This window comes from Lontra canadensis, unplaced genomic scaffold (assembly GCF_010015895.1).
Source record: "Lontra canadensis isolate GAN:19392208 unplaced genomic scaffold, GSC_riverotter_1.0 scaffold30, whole genome shotgun sequence".
In the NCBI taxonomy this organism is placed as follows: domain Eukaryota; kingdom Metazoa; phylum Chordata; class Mammalia; order Carnivora; family Mustelidae; genus Lontra; species Lontra canadensis.
In genome coordinates, this window is record NW_022631024.1 from 16,575,930 (window position 1) to 16,598,968 (window position 23,039).

Genomic DNA, 23,039 nt, shown 5'->3' on the forward strand with positions numbered 1-23,039 from the left:
AGGCACATTGCCTTGGAGGAGAACCGCGTGGGGCCCTCTACGAGCTGGGCACGGGGCTCACTACCAGGGAGACACAGTCCTCGGTCTGGGGGCCAGCACACAAAGCACTCCGTGTGTGTGTGGCAACTGAGCAGGGCACGCCGGGACCCTCAGGTTCCTCCTTGGGGACAGCAGCATGGCCTGGAGAAGTGAGGACAGCAGCAAAGCCAAGCCATACCAATGTTTTGTTCTCAGCCACCAGATGGCCTGAAGAGTACAATCTGCAGGGGGCGGCTGGGACCCCACGGCCGAAGCCCCAGGGCAGAGAGCTTCTTGGAAATAAAGACACTGTTTGCACTATCTCCCAGAAGAAGAAACTACCAAGTTCTGAAAGGGGTTCATAAAAGCTCAGTCTCACGGGGCTGTATGAACAGGAAACCATCTCAAGGAGCTGAAAACAGAGATGCGTTGATCCTGAGCAGGTACCAGAAAAGAAACACAAAGCCAGCAGGCATCTGATAGCCTCTCAAAGGAAAAGCGCCTGCGAGGTTCTCACATACGATTACATTTAATATTCCTTTCCTAACAACAGAGACGGGAACAAGCTGCTCCCAGCCTTTAAGGGGAAAATGCACTCTAGCAGGAGAAGCGTTCCTCCGCGAAAGCTCCCTGGGAAGAAGGAGACTCCACGCCACACACCTGGCTTCCAGGGGCTCCAGGCGCTATCTGGCTTGACACAGTGGAATGTCTCATGAATCCATGCTCGAATGGGATTCTTCTCTCTTTTGGCCTAAGCAGCTAAGCAGTCGAGGTTTCTACCAGGCTAGATATTCGTAAGATTTCATGCTACAATAAACCCAAGGAAGGGTACTAGCTACGTGTCCAAGTCTCGGTGTGATTACTGCCAGTGACCCGAGGCAAAGAAACCACCACACACTTACCCGCGGCTACATCCCCAGCAAGGCAAGAGATCTCCCTCAGTGTCAAGGCCTCATGAGCCACATCGACCTCAACCTTGAGAGAGCATCAAGTCATAGCTGTGGAGGGCAGAGAGAGGGCCCCCTTTCCCTCCCAACATTCTCCCCAGTCCCTAGAAGCCCGGAGTTTGAAGTGTTCCCAAACCAAGATGCCCGCAGGCCTCCCTCGCTCTGACACAGCCAAGGACTTTGGCGCAACTCACCTGTGCTGAGTTCGAGGATCGCTCTGCACCAGCGGTAAGATGGCCTCCAGCACCTTGCTGGCTGACCCTGGAAGCATCTCCAGGACCTTCTTATCTATAGCCATTTTGTCCACAATGGTCTTAAAGTAGCGCAAGGCACTAACAACTTCCTTCTCTTTCTCTTCCAGCCAGCTCAGGTTCTGAAAGGAAATGTTAAGCACAAGGAGGGAGGAGAGAGATTAAAGGGAGCTATTTTGAGAAAAATAAAGTATGATTTCCTATAAACTAGCTTGACACTGGTGCAAAGAGAAAAGGCTTCTTGCTGCAGAAACCAAGCCAAATTACCTTCTAAGGATTGCAACCAGGGTACAGAGGCCAGGCTTGAAGGAAGGAAAAGGGAGCGTGCACCAAGAAAGTTCACTGAGATCCTCCTGCATTCCCCTCCTCGTACAGACTGACGTGGCCTGAGGTCTTAAAAATGGCTTCTCCTCCTCTACCTCACTGAGATATCACCACTCACCTCATTAAGTGTAGGGAGCACTAATTTGCTCACGGCTGCAGAAGCTTAGAAAACCAACAGTTGGATCTCCTCCTGGTGCTTATCTCTCCAGTAAATCAAATCCAGAGATCCCAGGCCTTTCAAAGACCTGAGGGACTATGCAAGATGGGCGGGGACATTCGTGTTCAAAACCCATCTTCCCAGGTCCCCTCACTGGAGTCCCACATTCAACCCAAAGAGGCAGCCCCTCTCAATGACATGACGCTCTCTCAAAGGCTCTAGAAACCCCAGGGTTAGAAGGGGCAGATGCGCTGGGGCAAAAAGGCAAAGGAGTCTGAGCAGGTGGCAACGATGCAGTCGCTGCTCGGGCGGCACACGTGAACAGCACTCGGTCCCTCTGCTCCTGCAGAAAGCCCCGCTAAGAGGAAACAACATACAGAGCCCGACGCTTACCAGCATTCCAATTCTCATGCCCAGATCTTTTCTCTACGACTACAGGATACCTCGAATCCAGTCAGTGGGCATACACGCACCTCGGTTCCTTTCCCCAACCTCCCTCTCTATTGGCCCTGATGTCAGCAACCTGGGTCCTGGCTGGCTGGCAGGGAAGGGAGATCAAGGGCCATCTATAAAACAGATGCCCTACCCAAGTGAAACCGGTTCCATGTTCAGTGCAAATTACGATCGCTGTATAGGAGGAAAATTGCCACCTGTGGGCTCTGTGACGTCCAGCGAATACATTAATAAAAGCAACTAAGGGCAAGAAGAACATCCTAGAAAAAGCTGATTTAAACAATAATCTGTAAATAGATAAATCATATATAACAAGAAGTAATTATGATTTGGAACACTAGCTCTCTTCTTAAACGATGGGGAATGTCAGTGTAAATTTATTTAAGTTACCATGTTTAATGAGTGGGAATATCAAAAGACAAATATACAAATGGGATCAAGAAGTAAACAGCTTCTTTGGTGAGGCAACTTCCACCCTCGATGGGGTACTTCCCCAAAGGTGGTCTGTAGACCCCAAGGATGAAGTTCTCTAAGGGGAGGGGCACCCCTTCCCCACCCCCATCACTGGCCGCTTTACCCTCACCTTTTCTCTTTTTTTTTCTTTTTTTAACAATCGGACACATTTATTCACTGTGTTTCCAAAAGGTCAGGCTCTTGTTTCCCACCTCATGGACCTCACGGACACAGGAGCTTTCTGCTCTGCCACTGCTCGCCGGGGCCAGGAAGGACGTGACTATGAAGGAATCACACCCAGACATCAGTGTGACTGAAACCCCGGCTGGCCAGTCTGGCTAGAGGGCCCTGACCACAGCCCTGCCCAGCTCAGCACACCAGGACATGTCTGGAGCCAGGGATGGTGAAAGATGGGGAGGAGGCAGGAAACATCATGAGAAAATGTGTCATCAGGTTTGCCAGGGAGAAAGGGGCTAACCTGGAGATGGGGGGCACCCAAAAGGGGCAGGAAGGCACTTCTGAGCACAAAGAATCTTCCGGTGTTTTGCAGAGATCAAATGAGCCACTGAAGCGCCAGCCTGCACCGCACTCCTGCTAAAGGAGCCGACAACTTAGCAGCGTCAGGTCCCATCCGCTGGGCTTCCAGCCAACGGCACTCCCAGAACCATCAGCCTCTGAGCACGGTCCGTTCACAGCCCCTCCGCCTCTGAACAGCTCTGCGTCTTGCAAATGCAGCCAGTGGTCAGAAGAGTTTACAGGGAGACACCCAGACGGAGCTCGTGCTAGAGCTGGGAACTCAAAGCCTTGGCTCCGCTGACGTCACCTGGCTGTACCGGGGTGTCCCCTCCTGCTATGGGGGATGATGCCACCGTCCATCCACAAACCCGGCAACTGCCTGAGGGTCGTGGTGCTCGGGGAGGGCCTAGACCCGAAGCCACCGCTGGGCTTGGGGACCACTGGCTTCAGGCTCATCTGCAAAACAGGGAGGCTACTCCCTAACCTGGGTGACCTACAGAGCCTGATGTGGGGCAGTGAGTGAGAAAGCACATGCAAGTAGTTCATAAAATAAAACCAGATTTTGATGGAAAATACTTGGGCCAGAGCCTAGACTCTGTATATGAGCAGTAAAGAAGCTTTTGCACACAGTTAGTGAGGAGCAAACAGGACAGCGTGTAGAATCACCCAGGACAGGGCCTGGGCAGAGAGACACCCCCCGGAAGCTGCAGATGAATCTGAATCTGTGACCTCCTGAGCTGCAGTTCCCCAGTATTTAAACAGGGAATGCTGGGGCGCCTAGCTGGCCCGGGCAGTCGGGCATGCAACTCGTGATCTCAGGGTCATGAGTTCAAGCCCCACGTTGGGTGTGGAATCTAGTTAAAAAAAAGTAAAAATAAAATAAAATCAACAAACACAGAATGCCATGCATATAAACTGGGATTAAAATGAGAACATATATGGAAATATTCTCTAAGAGGTAAGAGAGCTAGTTAGTAATCAATAATAATGAGAGCCAATGACAAACGTATTTTCAGATTTCTCCAACGGCATCTTCTAAGTTCACACGTGTTGGCAGGTTCGCCGGCACTCCCACTTCTGCCTGTGGCTTCTACTAACCGGGTGTGTACTCACACGGTCCTGGGCAGCTGACATGGGGCCGAGCAGGGTAATTCAACCCTTCTGAAAGGATGACAACCTCTCTTCCCCGGTGAAGCTCGTACCTACAGCCCCTGCCACAGGACGGGCTCTCAGCTGCAGCACTACGGACATCTTGCGGTGGATACTCCGCTGCCACAGGGGGCTGGACTGCGTGGGGCGTTCACCAGCATCCCCGCTTGTACCCACCAGACCCAGCAGCACCTGCTTTACCAGCCTAGCACTGACAACCAAAAATGTCTCTAGACACTGCCAACGTCCCCGGGACTTGCAGGAACTCACCCCGAGTGAAGGACACTTTCACACTGAATGTGCCCCCGTGCCGTCTCTCGGAGAGATGAAGAAAGGGGGAACCGCTCCAGGAACGGAGAGGAGAGACAGTCTCTTATCAGAGGGGGCCAGCAGGTCACGGCCGCTCTTCCCCGGGCTGCCTGCGCTACGCTACCCAGCCGTGGACACCGCTTGGGGTTGCTGCTCTTGGTTTGTTTTTTAACCAAACTCAGCTCCAAGAGGTTGCTGAAGAGACTGAACCAGAAAATGCCCGTGCTGCACACCAAGTCTTCTGCTTTCCTACTCCGCTGCAGTCGGGCTTTCATCCGTCTGTCACACAAACAACACTTGACCTTCTTCAGCCTCCTTTGGGAAAAGGGTTACTCAGCAAGAGACTTCTGGACTTCAGACTTTAATGTTCTCCACTTTTAACTAGAATTTTACGATATTCTGGTCAAAACAGAAACAAAAATATAGGTACACTCCACGAGTCAAGGCCGACGTGTCTACGTAATGGGGCAGCGTCTGCCCGCAGTGTCCAAGTGCAGGTGTGACATGCACCGGAGCGTTTGGGTGCATTTGTCTATGGGCTTCCTTTTGTTTTACATTACTATGGTTAATTCGGCTTCTCTGTTTCGTGTGTGAGAGTCGCCATCTGGATTTGTAGGACATTCCAACATCAATTCTGGCTTTCATAAAGAGGAAGCACCCGCAGGCACTGAGGAGGGTGTCAGGCGGCCCGAGCTCACCTCAGCTCCACTACCTTTTCCTGCGCGACAGTGGCTAAGGCTTCCTACGTCTACAGCCTCGGTTTCCGCTTCTGCAAGGTAAGTTTCCACCTCCCAGGGTCGCTGTGAGTGTTCAGTGAGAGAGTAAGCGCAAAGCACCGAGCAGGGGGGCTAAGGCAAGTCTGGACAAATGTTAGCAGCACAAAAGCTGTCCCCGGTTCTCAGTACTTGGTTCTGTGCGTCCTCACAGCACACAGTCTCGCAGATGTGTAACACAGCGCCTTTCCCAGCAGACGCTCCTCCCTAATGAGTCCCATCCCCTGAGCAGCTCAAGGAAAGAAGAGCGGGTCTGGAGAGCTGACACTCACCCACCTCCCGCAGAACCCGCCAGACCCAAGCAGTCTGCCCAAACAACCCCAGAAAGGACCCCCACGCTTTTGTCACGGAGTGCTGAGCTCTCTCCAAAGACCACAGGGGCTTGCATAAACTTCATTTTACCCAAGGCCCCCGGACTGTTTCCTGAACAGTGAGGCCCACAGCCGCCGCCCAGCTGAACACAAGGATAGTGCAGTAGCTTTTTCTTTCCAGCCCCAAAACCACGGCCCAGGATTCTGCAGTAGAAGGCAAGGCAAACCCAATTGTTCTTAGCGTCACACTGACCTTCTGCCTCTGAGACCTGGAAGCCACAGCACTGGTGGACATAAATTCTACTGCCTGCTGCTCCAGATCCAAGGGGAGAGGGTAGCCCTCTGGTAGAAATCTGTCTGTTGCCTCCTGGAAGAGAGGAAACCTGGATTCCTACAGAGCTTGAAATGGCCGTTTGAGGCTGAGGGGGGGAGGTGAACGTCTACCGCTGTTCTGACACGGCCGGCCCGGCCAGCCCTGCTCAGGTTGCCGGTGCTTGAGGACATCCTTGGCCGGGCTTTAAGGATTTGGCGCGTCTCGAGCATGGGCCCTGAAGCCTAATGAAGGATGTTCTGGATGTCGCATGCCTCCCTCTAAGTGTGCGTGTGCTAGGGCAACACAGGGTCATCTGGGGCAGGGAAGCAGCACCATGGGGTGTAAACACGGTGCGCCGAGCTGTTTTACACGCCCAGAGGATGACACATCTGGAAGAGGAGAACTGTTCTAGCCGACTGAACTCGACTCTGATTAACAGGACAAACACTCACCATCCTACAGGCTCATACTGCGCAAGGACGCTGACAGTCCCTGCCTGGCAGCACAAACGCTATGGAGTAGCTATGGAGCAGGTGTTTGGCACGGAAAGCTGAATCCCCAGGGAATGAACTTAAAAACAGCACAAACTCATACTGTTTGAAGGAGGCGAAGGCCGGGAGGAACACCTAGAGAGAGTCGGCTTACTTTGCTCACAGGCTTCTCCGGATTTTTCACAGACACCTCAGCTGGTTTTCCCTTCTTTGATGGCGTTCTCTTGATTTTGGGCGAGTGGAATTTGTCCTTCAGCTTCATGGTGAAGGAGGAGAGATGAGAACGCTGAGAGTCTGAAAACAAGGAGAGGACTAATGGTTAGAAGCAGGGTAGGAAGAAGCTGTGCTCCGCGGACCTTCTACAGAAACGAGCATCGTCCCTAAACAAATCTTCTTCCCTGGCTGTTTAGTTACAAAGGAAAGGAAAGACGGATCTACTGATCTATCTTCTATCTTCTATCTTCTGCTTACATGTTTTAATTTCTGCAATTTCCATTTAAATTAGGTTGTTCAGAATTGTGGAAGTCAAAGGCAGTCAAAATAGCTATGGAAAAAGAATCTGCCAATATTTCCAGCATCCTCTTTACTCTATCTGATGAGCTGAGTCTAAGGGAACTTGGCTAAGAAGCAAGAATACCAAAGCAGAATCATGGACGTGCAGGATGTATGAACTGGAATGAAAGTCATACATTTTTGAGTCAACCTCCTTTTGAGGTTTTGAGTCAACCTCCTCGTTTCTGTTGGTTTAGGGAACAGCAGTAAGTGTCATGCGCAAGGCCTCAGAGTTGGCACTAGAGACTGAAATAGCACTGAGGCGTTCAAACACCCTGGAATATAGTGTGAGACTGGATGGTTTCTCTCCAAGGTCAGGAACAAGCCCAGGGTGTCCATTCTCACCATTCTTACTCAATATCGTACTCCAGTACCTAACAAAAGTCGTCTAGCTTGGGAAGGAGGACATAAGGAGGACATATTTGTAGATGACCCTGTGTATGGAAAATCCCAAGCAATTCACTAAAAAACTATTAGCACTAATAAACCACAGGGTACAGATCAATATACCAAAGTCTGTTGGATTTCTGTACAGTAGAAATGAATGTTCCAAAATGAAATTTTACCAAGCTGCCATTTAGGGGTCCCTGAGTGGCTCAGCTGGTTAAGTGCCCAACTCTTGATTTTGGCACAGGTCATGATCTTCAGGGTCGTGAGACAGAGCCCCATGTAAGGCTCCCCACACAGTGTGGAGTCTATACAGGATTCTCTTTCTCCCTCTCTCTCTAAAATAAATAAATAAGATCTTGGGGCGCCTGGGTGGCTCAGTCAGTTAAGAGTCTGCCTTCGGCTCAGGTCATGATCCCAGAGTCCTGGGATCGAGCCCTTATTGGGCTCCTTGCTCCATGGGGAGCCTGCTTCTTCCTCTTCCTCTGCTGCTCCCCTTGCTTGTGTGTACTCTCTCTCTCTCTCTCTCTCTCAGTCAAATAAATAAAATCTTCACTCTCTCAAGGGTCTTTCAAAAATAAATAAACAAATAAAATAAAATAAGATCTTAAAAAAAAGCTTCCATTTATACTACAGGGAAATGATGATGGTTGGCAGAGGGAAGGGGTTGAGAAGATGAGCAAAAATGGGAAGATGGGGAAAGGGAGTGGGAGACACAGGTTTCCAGTTATGGAAAGAATAAATCATTGGAGTTAAAAGTACAGCATAGGGAACATATCAATGATATTGTACTGGCGCTGTCTGGTGACAGACAGTAGCTACACTTGCGGTGAGCATAGTCTAACATGTGGAGACGCTGGCGTACTGGGTCCTACACCTGCAACCAGTGTAACACTGCGTATCAACTATACTTTGACAAAAACAAAACAAAAACAAACAAAGAGCTCCCACTGACAATATCATCAAAAAGAATAAAATACTTAGGGGCTCCTGGGTGGTTCAGTGGCTTAAAGCCTCTGCCTTCGGCTCAGGTCATGATCCCAGCATCCTGGGATTGAGCCCCATGTGGGGCTCTCTGCTCAGCAGAGAGCCTGCTTCCTCTTCTCTCTCTCTCTCTGCCTGCCCCTCTGCCTATTTGTGATCTCTGTCTGTCAAATAAATAAATAAATAAAATCTTGAAAAAAAAAAAAAGAATAAAATGCTTAGGCATAAATTTAACACAAGAAGTGCAAGACGCACACTAAAAACTATAAAACATGGTGGAAAGAAAGACAATCTAAATAAATGCAAAAGCATACCGTGTTCACGAATTAAGACTAATATTAAAATGTCAATATTCCCCAAACTGATCTACAGATTCAATATAATCCCGAGGAGAATCCCAGATGGCTTTCTGCAGAAAATGATAATCTAATCCTAAAATAAGCATGGAAATATAAGAGACACAGAACAGCCAAAACAATGTGGAAAAAAGAATAAAATTAGAAGACTCATCTTCCTGACTTTAAAACTTCCTATTCAGAAGTTATAGTAATCAAGATAGCATGGTACTCACATAAGGATAGGCATATAGAATAATGGAATAGAACTGAGAGTCCAGAATAAATTGGCCATGTGTCTACGGCCAACTAATTCTTAACAAGGATGCAGGCTATCCAATGGAGGAATGAATGTTCTTTTCAACAAGTGATGCACACACAACTGGACATTTCATATACAAAAGAACGAGAATGAATCTGGGCTCTTACCTCACGCCCTAAACAAAAATTAATTCAAAATGGATCAAAGACCTGAACATAAGTGTTAAAACTATTAACTTTTAGAATAAAACCTAGGGATAAACTTTTTGTGACCTTTGATTTGGTGATGGTTTCTTAGAACGCCAAAAGCACAAGTGACAAAAGAAAAATCAAATGAATTGGACTTCACTGAAAGGTAAAATTTAAACTAGACTTACTGTGGTCACTGTCTTGCACCTATGAATATCAAATCATTACGTTGTACATCTGAAACTAACATGATATTATCTATCAATTAAAACATTTGTGCTGCAAATGATACCACAAGAAAATGAAAAGACAAACTACAGAATGGGAGAAGATATTTGCACTCCTACACCTGATAAGGACCTGCATACAGAAAACAAACAACTCTTATAATTCAACAACAAAAGACAAATAATCCAATTAAAAATGACCCAGGGACTTCAAAAAGCATTTCTCCAAATAAGATACACAAATGAGCAATAACCATATGAAAAGATGCTCGACATCATTAGTCATCAGGGAAATGCCAAAACTGACACAAGTTACTCCTTCAAACCCACGGTGTATAGTAAAAGACACGTAGTAACCAAGTGTGTGATGGCTGGGGAGCTGGAACCCTCCTACACTCCTGCTGGAAATGTAAAATGGGGCAGCAGCTGTGGAAAATATCTGGCAGTTCCTCATAAGATCAAACATGGTTACCGGACGACCCAGCAATTCTATTCCTAGGCATATACCCAAGAGAAATGAAAATACACATCCACGTGATTCATACACACAAGGTCACAGGAGCATTACTCATAAGAGTTGACAGATGGAAATAACTCAAATGTCCGTGAACAAATACATAAAATGTGGCATACCCATACAACAGAGTATTGCCTGACAATAAAAAGAAATGAAATCCTGAGACCTGCTACAACATGGACGAATTTGATAAAATTATGCAAAGTGAGAGAAGCCAGTCACAAAAGACCACTTACGGGATCTTCCATTGATTTGAAATGTCCAGAATAGATAAATTTATAGGGACAGAAAGTAGATTAGTGGCTAAGAATGAGTGAATGGGAGAGAGAAGGAGAGGGGTTGCTAATGAGTATGAGGTTTCTTTTGGGGCAGACATAAATGTTCTAAAATTAGAATCTGGTGACGGTTGTACCAAACCCCAGTAAATTACTACATACACGCACATACACACACACACGGAATTCTACACTTTGAGCCAACTGTATATGTGAATTATATCTCAATGAAGCTGTTTTTATAAAAAGCAAAACCCACTGAGGACTTCCTTCATCTCACCATTTACCTCAGTGCTGTCCAGTGCTGTCTGAAACCATCTTATTATGTGATTTATTTATGTGCCTGTTGCCTCACAAGAATGCAAACTCACCTGAGGACCACAACTGTCCTGTGCATGACTGCATCCCCCGTGCTCACATGGTACCAGGCCCATAGAAGATGCTCAGTAGACATTCACTCAACAGTAAACATTCAACCAACCAATCAGGAACTATCCCACAAAGCAGACTGCTTCTTTTGATACTACCTGAAATTTACAGAAAATATTTTAAAGTGGTTGAAAATTAGGGGACAGAACATGATCCTATGCAATAGAAAAATAAATGCTTTGTAGTTTTAAAATTACAAGGCACCCCCCTTCTTTATTTTAAAGATTTTATTTATTCATCAGAGAGAGAGAGAGAGAGAGCGAGCAAGCACACAAGCAGAGGGAGAGGGGAAGCAGGCTCCTCACCGAGCAGAGAACCCCATGTGGGACTTGATCCGAGGACCCTGGGATCATGACCTGAGCCGAAGACAGATGCTTAACAGACCAAGCTATCCAGGTGTCCCAAGGCACCCCCCCTTTCCATTTTTCCAACGGTTTACTATTAAAACACCCTTCCAAATAAATGACATAGGACCTTGTGCTACAGGTCTGTCACCGTGTCTATTACTGCCTGTGGCTTCAGAGAGACAAAGACCTTCCAGGTGGCAGGCAGGATCAGGTAAACTATCTGCTCTTTGCAAACTATCTAGAAGCCCACTGCACTCTGGACCAAAGAGAAAAGCCAGAGCCTGACCTTCGTTCACATGCGGTCTAGCCAAACACGGTTTTGCAGCTGTCTGCTGGCAGGAAGCCCTTCTTGGACCCCAAAGGTGTAGAGAGATCCACAGGAAGCTGGTGCACCTCTCCCCTCACACGGAACCGCTCAGTACAGTGTAAGGAGGGGCTCTCCGCACCTGCCCTTACATGCCACGGTCATCCCTGGGATTCACAGCAGGGGACTGGCATGGTGTGGCTCCTCCGTCCTCCTCTACCTTGCCTCTTCTTCCCCACCCAAGCAGGGTGGGTCCCCCAAACAGTCTGTACTTCCTTCTTTATACTTCAGAATGATGCCACCAGTCCGATCATACATGCCGGGTTAGAAGGGTAAGCTCTATAGTCAGACTATCTGGGTTAAAATACTTCAAAGTCACCTTCCAAGTCTTAGGTTCCTTTTTCCGGAAAACAAGGCTGATGACGCTGTCCTTGAGATGGCCAACGTGATGTAGAATAAGCGAGGCACTGCCTGTGGATAACACAGGGCGGGTCTTATCCAGGTGCCGGGCACATGGTGCCTCCGTGCTGGGAGCTGACCAGACTGGACTAGTTGGAAGGGCAGCGAGGCTGACCAAACTCAAGATGAATTCTCATCTCCCATATGAATCAGGTTATTCTGCAGCACTGAACTTTTTTAACTTGACAACCCTAAGTAATTGAGGGCCTTAGAAATGCCATCCTCCTCTTCCTCTAGCATGGGCCAGAAGTCTCAATCTGTTTCCCTCTGTGGCTGCACGTCTCCACTGCCTGCCTCAGTGTCCCTACAGTCACAGTGCTAACCAGGCAGGTTCCTGAGCCAGGGGGGATGGTAGAGTAATGTCCTAATCCGTGGGACTTCCACCCACGCAACTAAGACTGAAAGCAGACCCAGAAAAGCAGACACAAATGGGGAAGTCTAGGCAGGATGCATGGTTTCTCCGCTGGTCAAAGACCTCCAGAGACCTGGGCTGGCCAAGCCAACTTCCGCTTTGCCCATCTGCAACCCTGAGCTGCTGTATGAACAGGCCAGATTCACCACCTGACATCACAACAGGGCAGAACTGGGGTAGGCAAGCAACGCACGGTGGGCCCCCCTAAAAACCTCTCAGGTTCCTGCACTCACGGAGCCAGCCCTGATCATGTCCCAAAAGCCAACCTCCTCCTGAGAGCAAGCTGGAGGCAAGAAGTGTATTACAGCACTTTCTCGACCTCAGCCTGAAATTCTAGTCCGTCTTGAGGCACAGCTGGGAATCCCTATCAGCATTTAAAGAAAGAACTGCATCCACCAAGAAATGCCTCTCCTGGGAGTATTTAATAGCCTAGGAAGACCCACCTTTAACACACAAGGTGTTAAATCAAGCAGAGAAAGCTGGTTCTTCGTAATGGTGACGGACCTCCTCAACTCTGGAAATAGAAGACAGCACTAACTAGGACAGATTCTGACTCGGAGGCTGCTTGTCATCTTTTCCTTGAAACAATGGGTCAACAACATAGATTTCAGGGGACCTGCAAGGTCATGCAAACTGTGTATTTGCGAGCTGATAGAGTACTATAATGACCAGAGCTGGCAGGGCGGGAGGAAGCAACAGGTGGCGCCTCTGTTAGGGTAATCTTGCCAACGGCACCAGACACGCACACGTGCACACACCCACTTCCTGCCCCTCTTCTTGAGTCCCTCAAGTGTATCAATCACCTGGCCGAGAGGCCAATGCCAAGCTCCCACACTACGGGAGTCTCACGTCACTTCATCAACCACTCTCTTATTAGTCCCTGACTTCTTACTTAGTTATACTTCCGATTTTGTACACATGTGTTTTTAGACATCTTCTCATACTGAAATTAAAACAAAATTTTGAAAAATTCCACACACACACACACACACACACACACACACACCTTAGAATTAAACACATCCATCCACCGACCTTGCCTATCACACAGAACTTTGAGCAATGATGGAAATGTTCTGTATCTGCACCGTCCCACGTGATGGCCCTTGTGTCTACTGAGTACTTGGGATGGTGGCTGCCATATCAGACAACACAGCTCTAGAAGCAGAAAGTTTTCAAGTCCACTGATGCTACCACATGCCCCTTCATGATCACACCTTTCGTCCCCAAAACGGGTAACCGTGACTCTGATTTTTTTTTTTTTTTAAAGATTAACTTACTTGTGAGAGAGAGTGAGAGAGAGAGAGAGTGAGTGAGTCCCAAGCAGACTCTGCCGTAAGCGCGGAGCCCAGTGCGGGACTCAATCCCATGACCCTAAGATCAGGACCAGAGTGGAAACCAAGAGCTCAACTAACTGAGCCCCCAGGGGCCCCCTCCTCCCCATGATTCTGATTTTTGTGTTTATCAGCCCTTACTTTTTTTGACAGTTTATAAGTATAGCTTAATTTACAGCTTTGTGAATTTTACATAAATGGACATATACTGTACATACTCTCATATTCTTGCTTTTTCACTCAGAGGTAGGTCTGACATTTAAGCACACTGGAATATATGTACTTGCTTTCACTCTCCATGGACACGGGGCTGTTTCCAGCTTCTAGAAACAACACTGCTATGAACATTCTCATACCTGTCTCCTGGAACACATGCAAGCGCTCTCTGTGAACAGACTGCTTAACTACAGAGTATATACTGTATTTAATTTTGTGGATTTTGCCAAATGATTTTCCAAATGGCTTCGCCACTTTGCAATTCCACTGTCAGGGTCCCAGCTGCTCCATATCCCCACCAACACGTGGGACTGCCAGACTGGTCCACTTTCTTTACGGCCATACTTCACCAAAGGAAACAAAAAACCCTCCTCCACTTAAGCAGGAAATGCCATAAGCTGCTATTTTATGGTAATTTATCAAATCTTTGAGAGCAGCTTCAAAGGTCACCGAGAGAACTTGAGAGAACAGAGCCTCAGACCACTGCTCATTGCGGCATTTACAGCATGGAAGGTCAGGAACTCCCAGTGACTAATCTGCTAGTCATTTCTCCCAGAGGAAGGGTGGCTTACGTAGCCTCATGATTTCTGTATAAACGGCACGGTGTTACTAAGAGCAGGCACTTTCTTGGGCAACCACCGCAGGACGCTGACCCAGCTGTCAGATGAACGTCGGAGGAAGGACAGGCTGGAAGAGAGGCACGTAACCTGCTCACAGAAGCACATCTCAACAAACCCTCAAGCCCCAAAAGTCGCACCAATTTTTTCCTGAGCAGTCTGCCAGGGACCAATATTTCATTCATAGGTTTTCAATTTGCTCCTCAGTCAAGGCTAACAATGGTCTCTGCCTGGTGCCTACACATGTACGTATCAACTGGCCTTTCCAATGTCACTTGTGGCAGCAGCTGGGATCCCAACTTAGCAGTGGTTTCTGTCAGGGCTTAATTTCACTCTGGATAAGGGCACTCTCTAAATATCAGCCACATAAGGGAACACAACGTCAGGGTCAGGGTGGGTAACACTTTGAGGCAGTTCCAAAATTACTGCAACCGATCTTGAGAAACAGCGTGGCTGTCAATTTCTTGTTCCCTACAGCGTACTGGGTTCAGAACCATGGCACAACCGGGAAGGACCTCCATGTGTCCACTTACACGAGTTCCCTCTAAAGCTACCTACCCAAGCCACACTCCCCCGTTTTCCAAACATGTAAAAAGGACAACTATAGTGGAGAAGTGGCTTGAGGACATTAGAAAGAACTTTTTTAAGACTTGTTTTAAAAGATTTTATTTATTTGACAGACAGAGATCACAAGTAGGCAGAGAGGCAGGCAGAGAGAGAGGAAGGGAAGCAGGATCCCTGCCGAGCAGAGAGCTCGATGAGGGGCTCGATCCCAGGACCCTGGGATCATGACCTGAGCTGAAGGCAGAGGCTTTAACCCACTGAGCCACCCAGGCGCCCCAGAAGAACTTTTTTAAAGCTACCATTTCAGATAGTTACTTATTTAAAATGTTACAGACTAAAGAAAAGCTAAAGCCAAGAGTTCGGGCTGAGTGGCCACGGCAGGCAGCACAGGGGCTCTGGGGTCTAGCCGTCTCTGTTCTAACCCAAGCTCAGGCGCAGACACGGGCAAACTCTATATCTCTCTGAGCGCAGGTTCCTCACCTACAGAAAAGCATAACCTCAGGGCTGAACAGGATCCTCTATGACAAGCACGTAGCCATAGCATGATCTATAGCAAATGCTCAGTAAATGGAGGCCATTACTGTTATCTGATCTCATGGCCAGACCCCTGCCAACCCTGAGCTAAAAACAGCCACAGCCTAGTAGCAACCTGATGTTTCATTTTTTCCAACAATTTCCATATTAAAAGATCCTCTGTCTTACTTACTATAGAACTATTCATGTTCAAACAGAGGGAAAATACTATTTGGAGTCTTGCAACACCAAAGCCCCCCTTTCTGCCATGAAAGTTGCTCGTATCACCCATGCGTTCAGGCGATCTACGGGTAACTCTGAGCTGCTGTGGCTGATGCTGGAAGCAGTATGTAGATCATTTTCCCCCCAGCAACAAAAGTAAAACAAACTTGTTATAAAAATCCAAGCCCTGCAAAAATACATAACATAGAAAGTGAAAAATCCCTCCTAACTCTCCATATGGCAGAGCTGAGATATTTTTCAACTTAATATGTTGTGGGCATTTTTTCCCACGAGCACAGCTAATGGTTGAATAATGTTCTGCTGAAACCTATTTAACAAGACTCCCGGCTGATGGTTTTTTAACTTTTGCTCTTCAAACAATGCTAAATTGATGAACACGCTCATGTTTCCTTTCTAGGCACCTGCAATCATGAGATGGACCCCTAGAAATGGAATTGTTAGGTCAAAGGTAAGATACTATCCAGATGCCTGAGCTGGAAGCAGACCAGCAGGGACCGAGCCAAAGAGAGAGGCTTGGGGCAGAAGCAGAAGGGCCGGGGTGCGAGAGGAGGCCGGGCCTGCTACCGACGGCAGAGACCAAGCTCCACCATGGATGTGGGCTCAGATCTGACAGAGCCATCATTCTGGTTCTCTTACATACCCGGTAAGGACGAAAAATAGATTCAGCATGGAACGGACACGACACAGAAGATGATGTCCAAATGGCCAACAGACAGATGACAAAGTGCTCAACAGGCACCAAGAAATAATCAATTAAAACCACTAAGTGATACCATTACACACACACTCGAATGCATAAAAAGACAAAACAGAATAGATAAAGAGATAAAAGTAGAAAATAGGAAACGGAGAACACTAAGTACTAAGGAGGATGGGGAGCAAAGGGCGGTGTCCACTGCCGCCGCGGAGATGGAGAACCCGGAAGGCAGCTGACACCCATTTCCCCGGGGGCCCCACCATCCCACTCCCAGGTGTGTGCCCTTGTGAAGTCACCAGAAGACAGGTACCAGAATATGCAAAGCAGCAAGACCCAGATGCTGACATAGACCCCTGCACGGGTGGAACACTGTGCAGCAGTAAGAACGCGTAACCTACGCCTACGCACAGAAACACGGGTGCTTCCTACAAATGTAGAAAGAAGACACGCACAAAAAAGTACATTTTTGTATGATTCCATTTATACAAATACAAAAACAAGCAAAATTAATCTATGATTTCAGGAGTGAAAGAGCAGTTATGCTTGGGGTGGGAGGAGTAAGCTGCAGGGGGCAGGAGGGAGCTATGGCCTATTTCTTTTTTTGTTTTGTTTTTTTAAAGATTTATTTATTTTTTTTAGAGAGAGACTGCACATGTGTGTACACATGGAAGGGCAGAGGGAGAGAGAGAATCTCAAGGAGACCCCACACTGAGCTTGGAACCTGATGCAGGGCTCGATCTAACAACCCTGAGATCGTGACCTGAGCTGAAACCAAAAGTCGAATGCTTAACCAACGGAGCCCCCCAGGCGCCCCAGTCTATTTCTTGACTGGAGCTGCTTGCATTCTTGTGTTCGACTTGTGAAAAGTCTTGAAGCTGCATGCTTAAAGCCAGATGTACCTTCCTCACTCCTTGCACACATCAATAAAAACCTGGAATAAAGTAGACACAAGGGTCTAAAGTTGTTTTAAAAGGGTCCATTTGATTTTTACATGGGTCAGATTGACAGATCATTTAACAATTCAAGGAAATCCTAGTCGCTGGAACAAACAAACGTGTTTAACCCAGAAGGAGTGTCTTCCCAAGTAACTCGACACCATGTATCTCAGGGAGAATCCACGGATATCTTAGGAAGTTTCCGTTTCATCTTTGTAAAAATAATAAAAGAACCTATACAAATATTTTTATGATCTTAAATCACCAGTAAATAAGTGTTTTCTAATTTCCTTTCCCTTATTGTATGGAAAATTCAAAGAACTAAATGTACATACATCTGTGTCCTATAATTCATTTTTAACCAAGAGTGAATCGATGTATTTTGTATAGTAATAACAGCACCTATTCATGAGGTTGGTCTAAGAAATAAACGATATTCATGCTCGACAAATACCTGAGCATCTCATCTGGGCCAGGCCCTGGATCGGGACAGAGGAACCCTCCTCTGCAGAGAGCCCAGGGAACTTGGTTTCACCAGCTGGAGGGAGGAGTCTGAGTCAAGGAGGCAGATGGAGGCTGGCGGGGTCCACGTGAGCACACTGGTGGCACAGAGACGATACAGGACGCCGAGAAACCAGATGGGAACCCCAGAGCCCGGCGCAGACAGAGAAGAGGTCCGCACCTCGGAGGTGAGAGTGGTCTCTTCCTACACAGGAGCTCCTGGTCATTGTCCTGGATGTCGGGATCAGGCGGCACAAGCACAAAACTCTGCCCAAGGCCCCTCCCAAACCTGCTGCCGCTACATCCTGGTCAAACGGGAAACTTTACCCTTCTAGTGGCTCAGGTCAAAACTTCCGACTCTGTTCTTTTGCTCACACCCACCTTCCAGTCCTTCAGCAAACTCCGCACATCCATCCCACCTTAACGGTCTATCCAGAATCTCACCACTACAGCAAGCGGCACCACTGACACCCTGACCCAAACCACAGCCATTCTGTGCCTAAACCATGACCACAACTGTGCAAGAATGCCCTGCTCCTTGCCTTTCTAGTCTTTTCAACCCAGCAACCAGAGTGATCCTTGTAAAAGGTTAAGTCCTGTTCCATTGCCTCGCTGCTCAAAACCCTCCTGCAGCATCTCTTCTCCCTCAGAGAAAAAAGCAAAGCCCTTCAGAGGCCCAACAGCCCCTTGCGCACACCGCCAGAGAGGGATGTGAACAAATCCACACGGAGTTTTCCCCAAGACTTACTCCTTTTAGCAAACATTCATCAAATATTGACAGGTATTCCAAGAGGAGATGAAAGCGGAGCCTCCAGCTTGAGAACTGCTTCTCTCCTGGTGAGGCTGCATCAGCAGCTCTCGCTTCAAACACCCGCTACAGGCCGAGCACTGTGCAGGGAGCCCGCGGTTACCCCTACCCTCACACTAACACTGCAAGGAAAGGGCTTTCACCGCCCTTAGACACATGAGGAAACCAAGTCCCAGGGCCCCAGCACCATCCCCCAACCCCACACGCGGCACGCACACAGCACAGGCAACTGAGCGCTGGCTCCTGTGGTGAGCATTCAAGGTCAGCCCGCCTGGGGAGGCCTCGAGGCCTCCTCCCAAGGAAGTATTTTTTTCTCATCACCGTTTGGCAATGGCCTAGAGATTCTTTCTTTCTTTCTTTCTTCTCTTTTTTTTTTCCTAAGATTTTATTTATTTGACAGATGGAGTGGCCTAGAGATTCTTAAAGCCACAGACTTTATAGACATCCCTAGATGCGAATTTGTCCCTTTCTCCAGAGTTTTATTTCTAGAGGTGAGAGTCACAGAGAGCAAGAGAGAGAGGGGAGTGGGGGACTGAGACCGGAGGAGCAACGGTGGATTCTCAGTGAACACACCCCCGCACCAGCAGAAAGCAGACAGGGCCAAAGCAGAGCACGGTCCAGGCTCACGACCACAGGAGGAAGCGGAGTCCGCCCTGACCTCTGTCCCGGAGGTGGAGCTGTCTGGAGCCGCCTCTGTCCCTCAGAGGAACCTGCACGTTGGGACCGGTGCCAGTTCAGAATTCAAACAATGCTCCTCCAGGGCCTCACAGCATATTTTTTCACATCATGTCACCAGCAAAGCAGCCCAAGTTGGCACAGGAAGGCCTGTGTATTTGGGGCTGGGCCACGGTGATAGGGCTCAGGCAGGTGCCCCGCGACAGTGCAGGCTGAGGTGCCTGGGGGCTCTGCTGGCCTCGGTGGCACTTGGCCCTGCTCAGGGATCCAGAGAACCCATTTGTCAGGCTACTCTCTGGACCTCCGGAGGAAAAAAATTTTCATTTGTTAGCAAGTACGTTATTTCTTTCTTTCCCAGGCAGCAGGGGGAGGAGAGGAGAGCCACGGGCCCCAGCAGCCCCTGGGATACTGTAAGAGGCGCTTACTGGGCAGAGAAGGAAGAAAGTGAAAGGACAAGGGTCGCCCGGAGAGTCCCTCCCCTTCCCTATCACCTGGGGAAACAGGGTGCCCCCGATAACGCACAGTAGGCCCATGGGCATCCCCATTCACTCCCTCCCTCATTCATTCCCTCTATCTCTACACGCCAAATATTTGCAAAGAGCCAGGGTCAAGAAAGAGCAAGACACAGCTCCTCCCTCCAGGGAGCACCACCTAATCCCCGGGGAGGGGGGGGGCTGGGAAAAGTCCTCCGTCAGGACACAGATGAGGAGTCCCATGAAGGAGACTTGACCAGCAAACGCAGGGGTTCTCCAGCTGCTCACAGCCCCATTCGGCAGGAGGAAGGTGCCGGGGGCTGTGGAAGTGCTCTGAGGCCCAGGGCCTTGAAAGACAGCCCTGCCTGCTGCTCAGGGCAGGAGGAAGGGCTGGGCTCGGCTTACAGGAACAGCTCCAGGCTTCCTTTCACACAAGGACCCACAGAAAGCATCAGAGTCAGCAAACAGGTGCCGGCTTGGAAATGGCCACAGGAGTCTCTGCAGGCCACAGAGGGATCTGAAAATGACCACTTCTCCAAAGGCAAACTTCTGGCTTCCCAAGCACATGGGTGGAGGGCAGAAAGGGCTGGGGGTGAGGGAGAGGTAGCCTCTAGTCTCACCCAACCAGGGGCATCGAATTTTTCTCTGGAACAAAACAAGGAAAGGGTCTTCTCAGCTGCTCCTCAATGAGAGTTTCTTCCTGGACCCTGACCCCTTGTTCCTGTCTCACAAAGATGTTTGGGGTCAGGAGGCCTGTTCTGGCAGAAATATTTATTATGTATGATGGTCCAGACACACACTCTGCTCTACACTTTCAGAAGCAAGTGCTGATCAATCCCATCCCTCCACAGTCACGGCCAAGGTGGCACCCCTGGGCAGGTACCAAGTGAGTGGTGGGGCTCTTGGCTTTGTGGCGTGAGCACTGGAAAGGATCCTGCGTCTGCCTACTGAGGAGGCGGCGGAGGCCCTGGGATTGGATGTGCCCCCATCCTGGGACCCAGTCATCCTGAACCAGGCCAGTCCCGGGCTCCTTCCTCCGTAATGGCTGAAGAAGTATCAACCAACCTCTCCCAGACATTTCTCCTCCTCATGAGACAACTTCAGAGTCTTAAGTAAACACATGCAGAGGGCCAGGAAAAAAAGCCTACTCCAGGACCGGGGACACCCAGCTGTTCTCTGCAAAACCTGCAGCCACAGGAGGTCTCGCCACCCACCAGAGGCTCTGAGGGCCCTTGACATTCTGGGACTAAAGTCTGAAGACATGCTGGTTTGGTCAAAGCCAGAATTTCACCGGCTTAGAGCCTGACATCCAAACCAATTCACCTCCAGTCAAATGTACCAGCAATGCATGCAGAAGGCATTAGGTACCAACTGACCACACAGTGACAGCTGGGACCGTGTCTAGCACCACCCCAGGCACCTCGCAGGCCTTCCGCATTCAATTTTCATGGTGACCCTCCGTGATAGGGAAACTGAGGCTGAGAGGAGAGACACTCTGGGTCTGAGCCCAGTGTAGCTTACATGCCAGCCACAGTCTTCTGAGGTGGAAAGGAGAAGTACCCTAAAGATGGGTCAAACAAAGCAGAATACGGGCTCGGGGGAAGGCCGACTCACGCACACTTTGTCCCCTGAATGAACAGCCTGTTGTCTCCGGGTCAGGGCTCACTTCTAAGAAACCAGGTCTGGGCCTGGCTGCGCGCACTGCTGCCCTGTCCCCACCCCAGCCTCCCACTCAGACCTCGCATCTCAGGGTAGGATCCCTCTTCCTCCTTTCGAAATGAAAGCCCAGCCAATACGCTGTTTATTAGATGTGTTCACAACTTTGATGCACGGGTAAGCAAGTCACCACAAGAGTAGAAGACAAGACTTTCAGGCCAGTACTGCTTATAAAAGTGAATCACCCCCTTCCGGAAAAGTCCAAGACCAAGATGGCTCACTCATGGCAGCAGCACATCAAAGACTTTCTTGCTGTGCTAGCTCCCAGGCTAAAAATACTCCTGCTGGTGAAATCTGAGGCAGTCTCTCAGCCCACAGGGGGAGGCCAAAGTGACAGCCTCAGCCTCTCACCTCGGGAGGTGGGATTATAGATGGAACCCAGACGCTCTTCTTAAACAACTCCAAAAACAACAGGTTGCGGAAGAAAATGTAGTTGAGTGATAGCTGGAGTTGCCGTTTGGCTGGGAAGCATTAGTAAGGTGCTTTCCAAAGTCAAAAAGGCCTCCCAGTTCTCATGAATTTATACCTTTACAGTCTCCGACTAATAACAAACCGGCGTCACAACGTGTGCTTCTAAGACAGTTCTTCGGGGCTGGCCATCTCCCTTCTTGGGTCTTACGCTCACTCAGCCAAGTAACATTCCTTTAACTCTCTCCAAAGTCTCTCTCTCTTGTGAGAACCCTCCAGAAACCCACCCACCTCAAAGAGTACCTTTATGAAAAACCCAGATGCTTCATTCTGGAATCCTCACAGCAGGACACTATGTACATTTTCCAAGAGGGAACCTAGTTTTCCCTTGTTCTCTCTGGGCAGCTGTATCCTCTGCATCCCCTAGAACTGAAGTTCTTTGTAGAGGACCGAATCTTTCCACAGGAGGCGGTCTCTGTCTCAGCACGCCAAGGAGCAAGAACAAGCACGGGCCACACACACGGGAGAACCAAGGAAGCAGAGACTCATTTTCTCCAACTCCGTTCCTTGGAACCAGAATATACTCACTCAGTGAAACAAGCTCAGAAACCGAGTCTGGGCCCTGCGGCCCCTGATACGGTGGAGCCCAACTTGGCTGCGCTCCTCCCGCCAGCCACACGCCAGGCATTTGGTGCCACAGATCTGGCCCGGCCCGTGGCCGAACGGGAAAGCAGGGCCTGCCCTCGCATGGTTTATAAGCTAACCGAGAAGTAAAGCCATACACCCAGCACTCCAACACGCAGCAGAGCAAGTCAAATGCTGAAGAAATAGAGGGTTTCCTTCCAGAAAGATACGGGAAAGTTCATGAAGAAAGCCCCAAGGCTGTAAGCTGGGCAGACATTACGGAATAGGACCACGAAACGCGTGAAGAGATGGGGTTGCCTTGGGTAGGACAGGCATCTCAGCATCTCTGACAGACGGGAGGGCGTGAGCCCCAGCAGAAAGGGTTAGTGGGCAACGCCTGGTCTGTTCCTCCTGCTCACGCTCACTCCACGTCACGACACAGGATCAGGTCCCCAAACCAATTCCGTGGATTAAAACATGAAACAGAACAGAATCGATCAGGAGGGACTAAGGCTAAATATCCCCTTCATGAAATTTATTTCCATTACCACTAACTCAAAATGCCGAAGACC

At 48.9% G+C, this 23,039-nt stretch overlaps 1 protein-coding gene across 13 annotated transcripts in view; it reads right to left on the reverse strand.

Moving 5' to 3' along the window:
* Nucleotides 1-23,039, reverse strand: part of RAPGEF1 (Rap guanine nucleotide exchange factor 1) — a 132,300-nt gene that overhangs the window by 58,796 nt on the left and 50,465 nt on the right. For 8 of the 13 annotated variants that reach the window (XM_032866119.1, XM_032866117.1, XM_032866126.1 and 5 more), the window contains exons 2-4: nt 6,620-6,759; nt 5,915-6,028; nt 1,160-1,338 (exon numbers count right to left, since the gene is read on the reverse strand). In XM_032866119.1, the coding sequence (XP_032722010.1) occupies nt 1,160-1,338; nt 5,915-6,028; nt 6,620-6,759 (433 nt within the window). The remainder of the gene's footprint in view (nt 1-1,159; nt 1,339-5,914; nt 6,029-6,619; nt 6,760-23,039) is intronic. The other 5 variants (XM_032866122.1, XM_032866128.1, XM_032866121.1 and 2 more) reach the window with 1 other exon arrangement.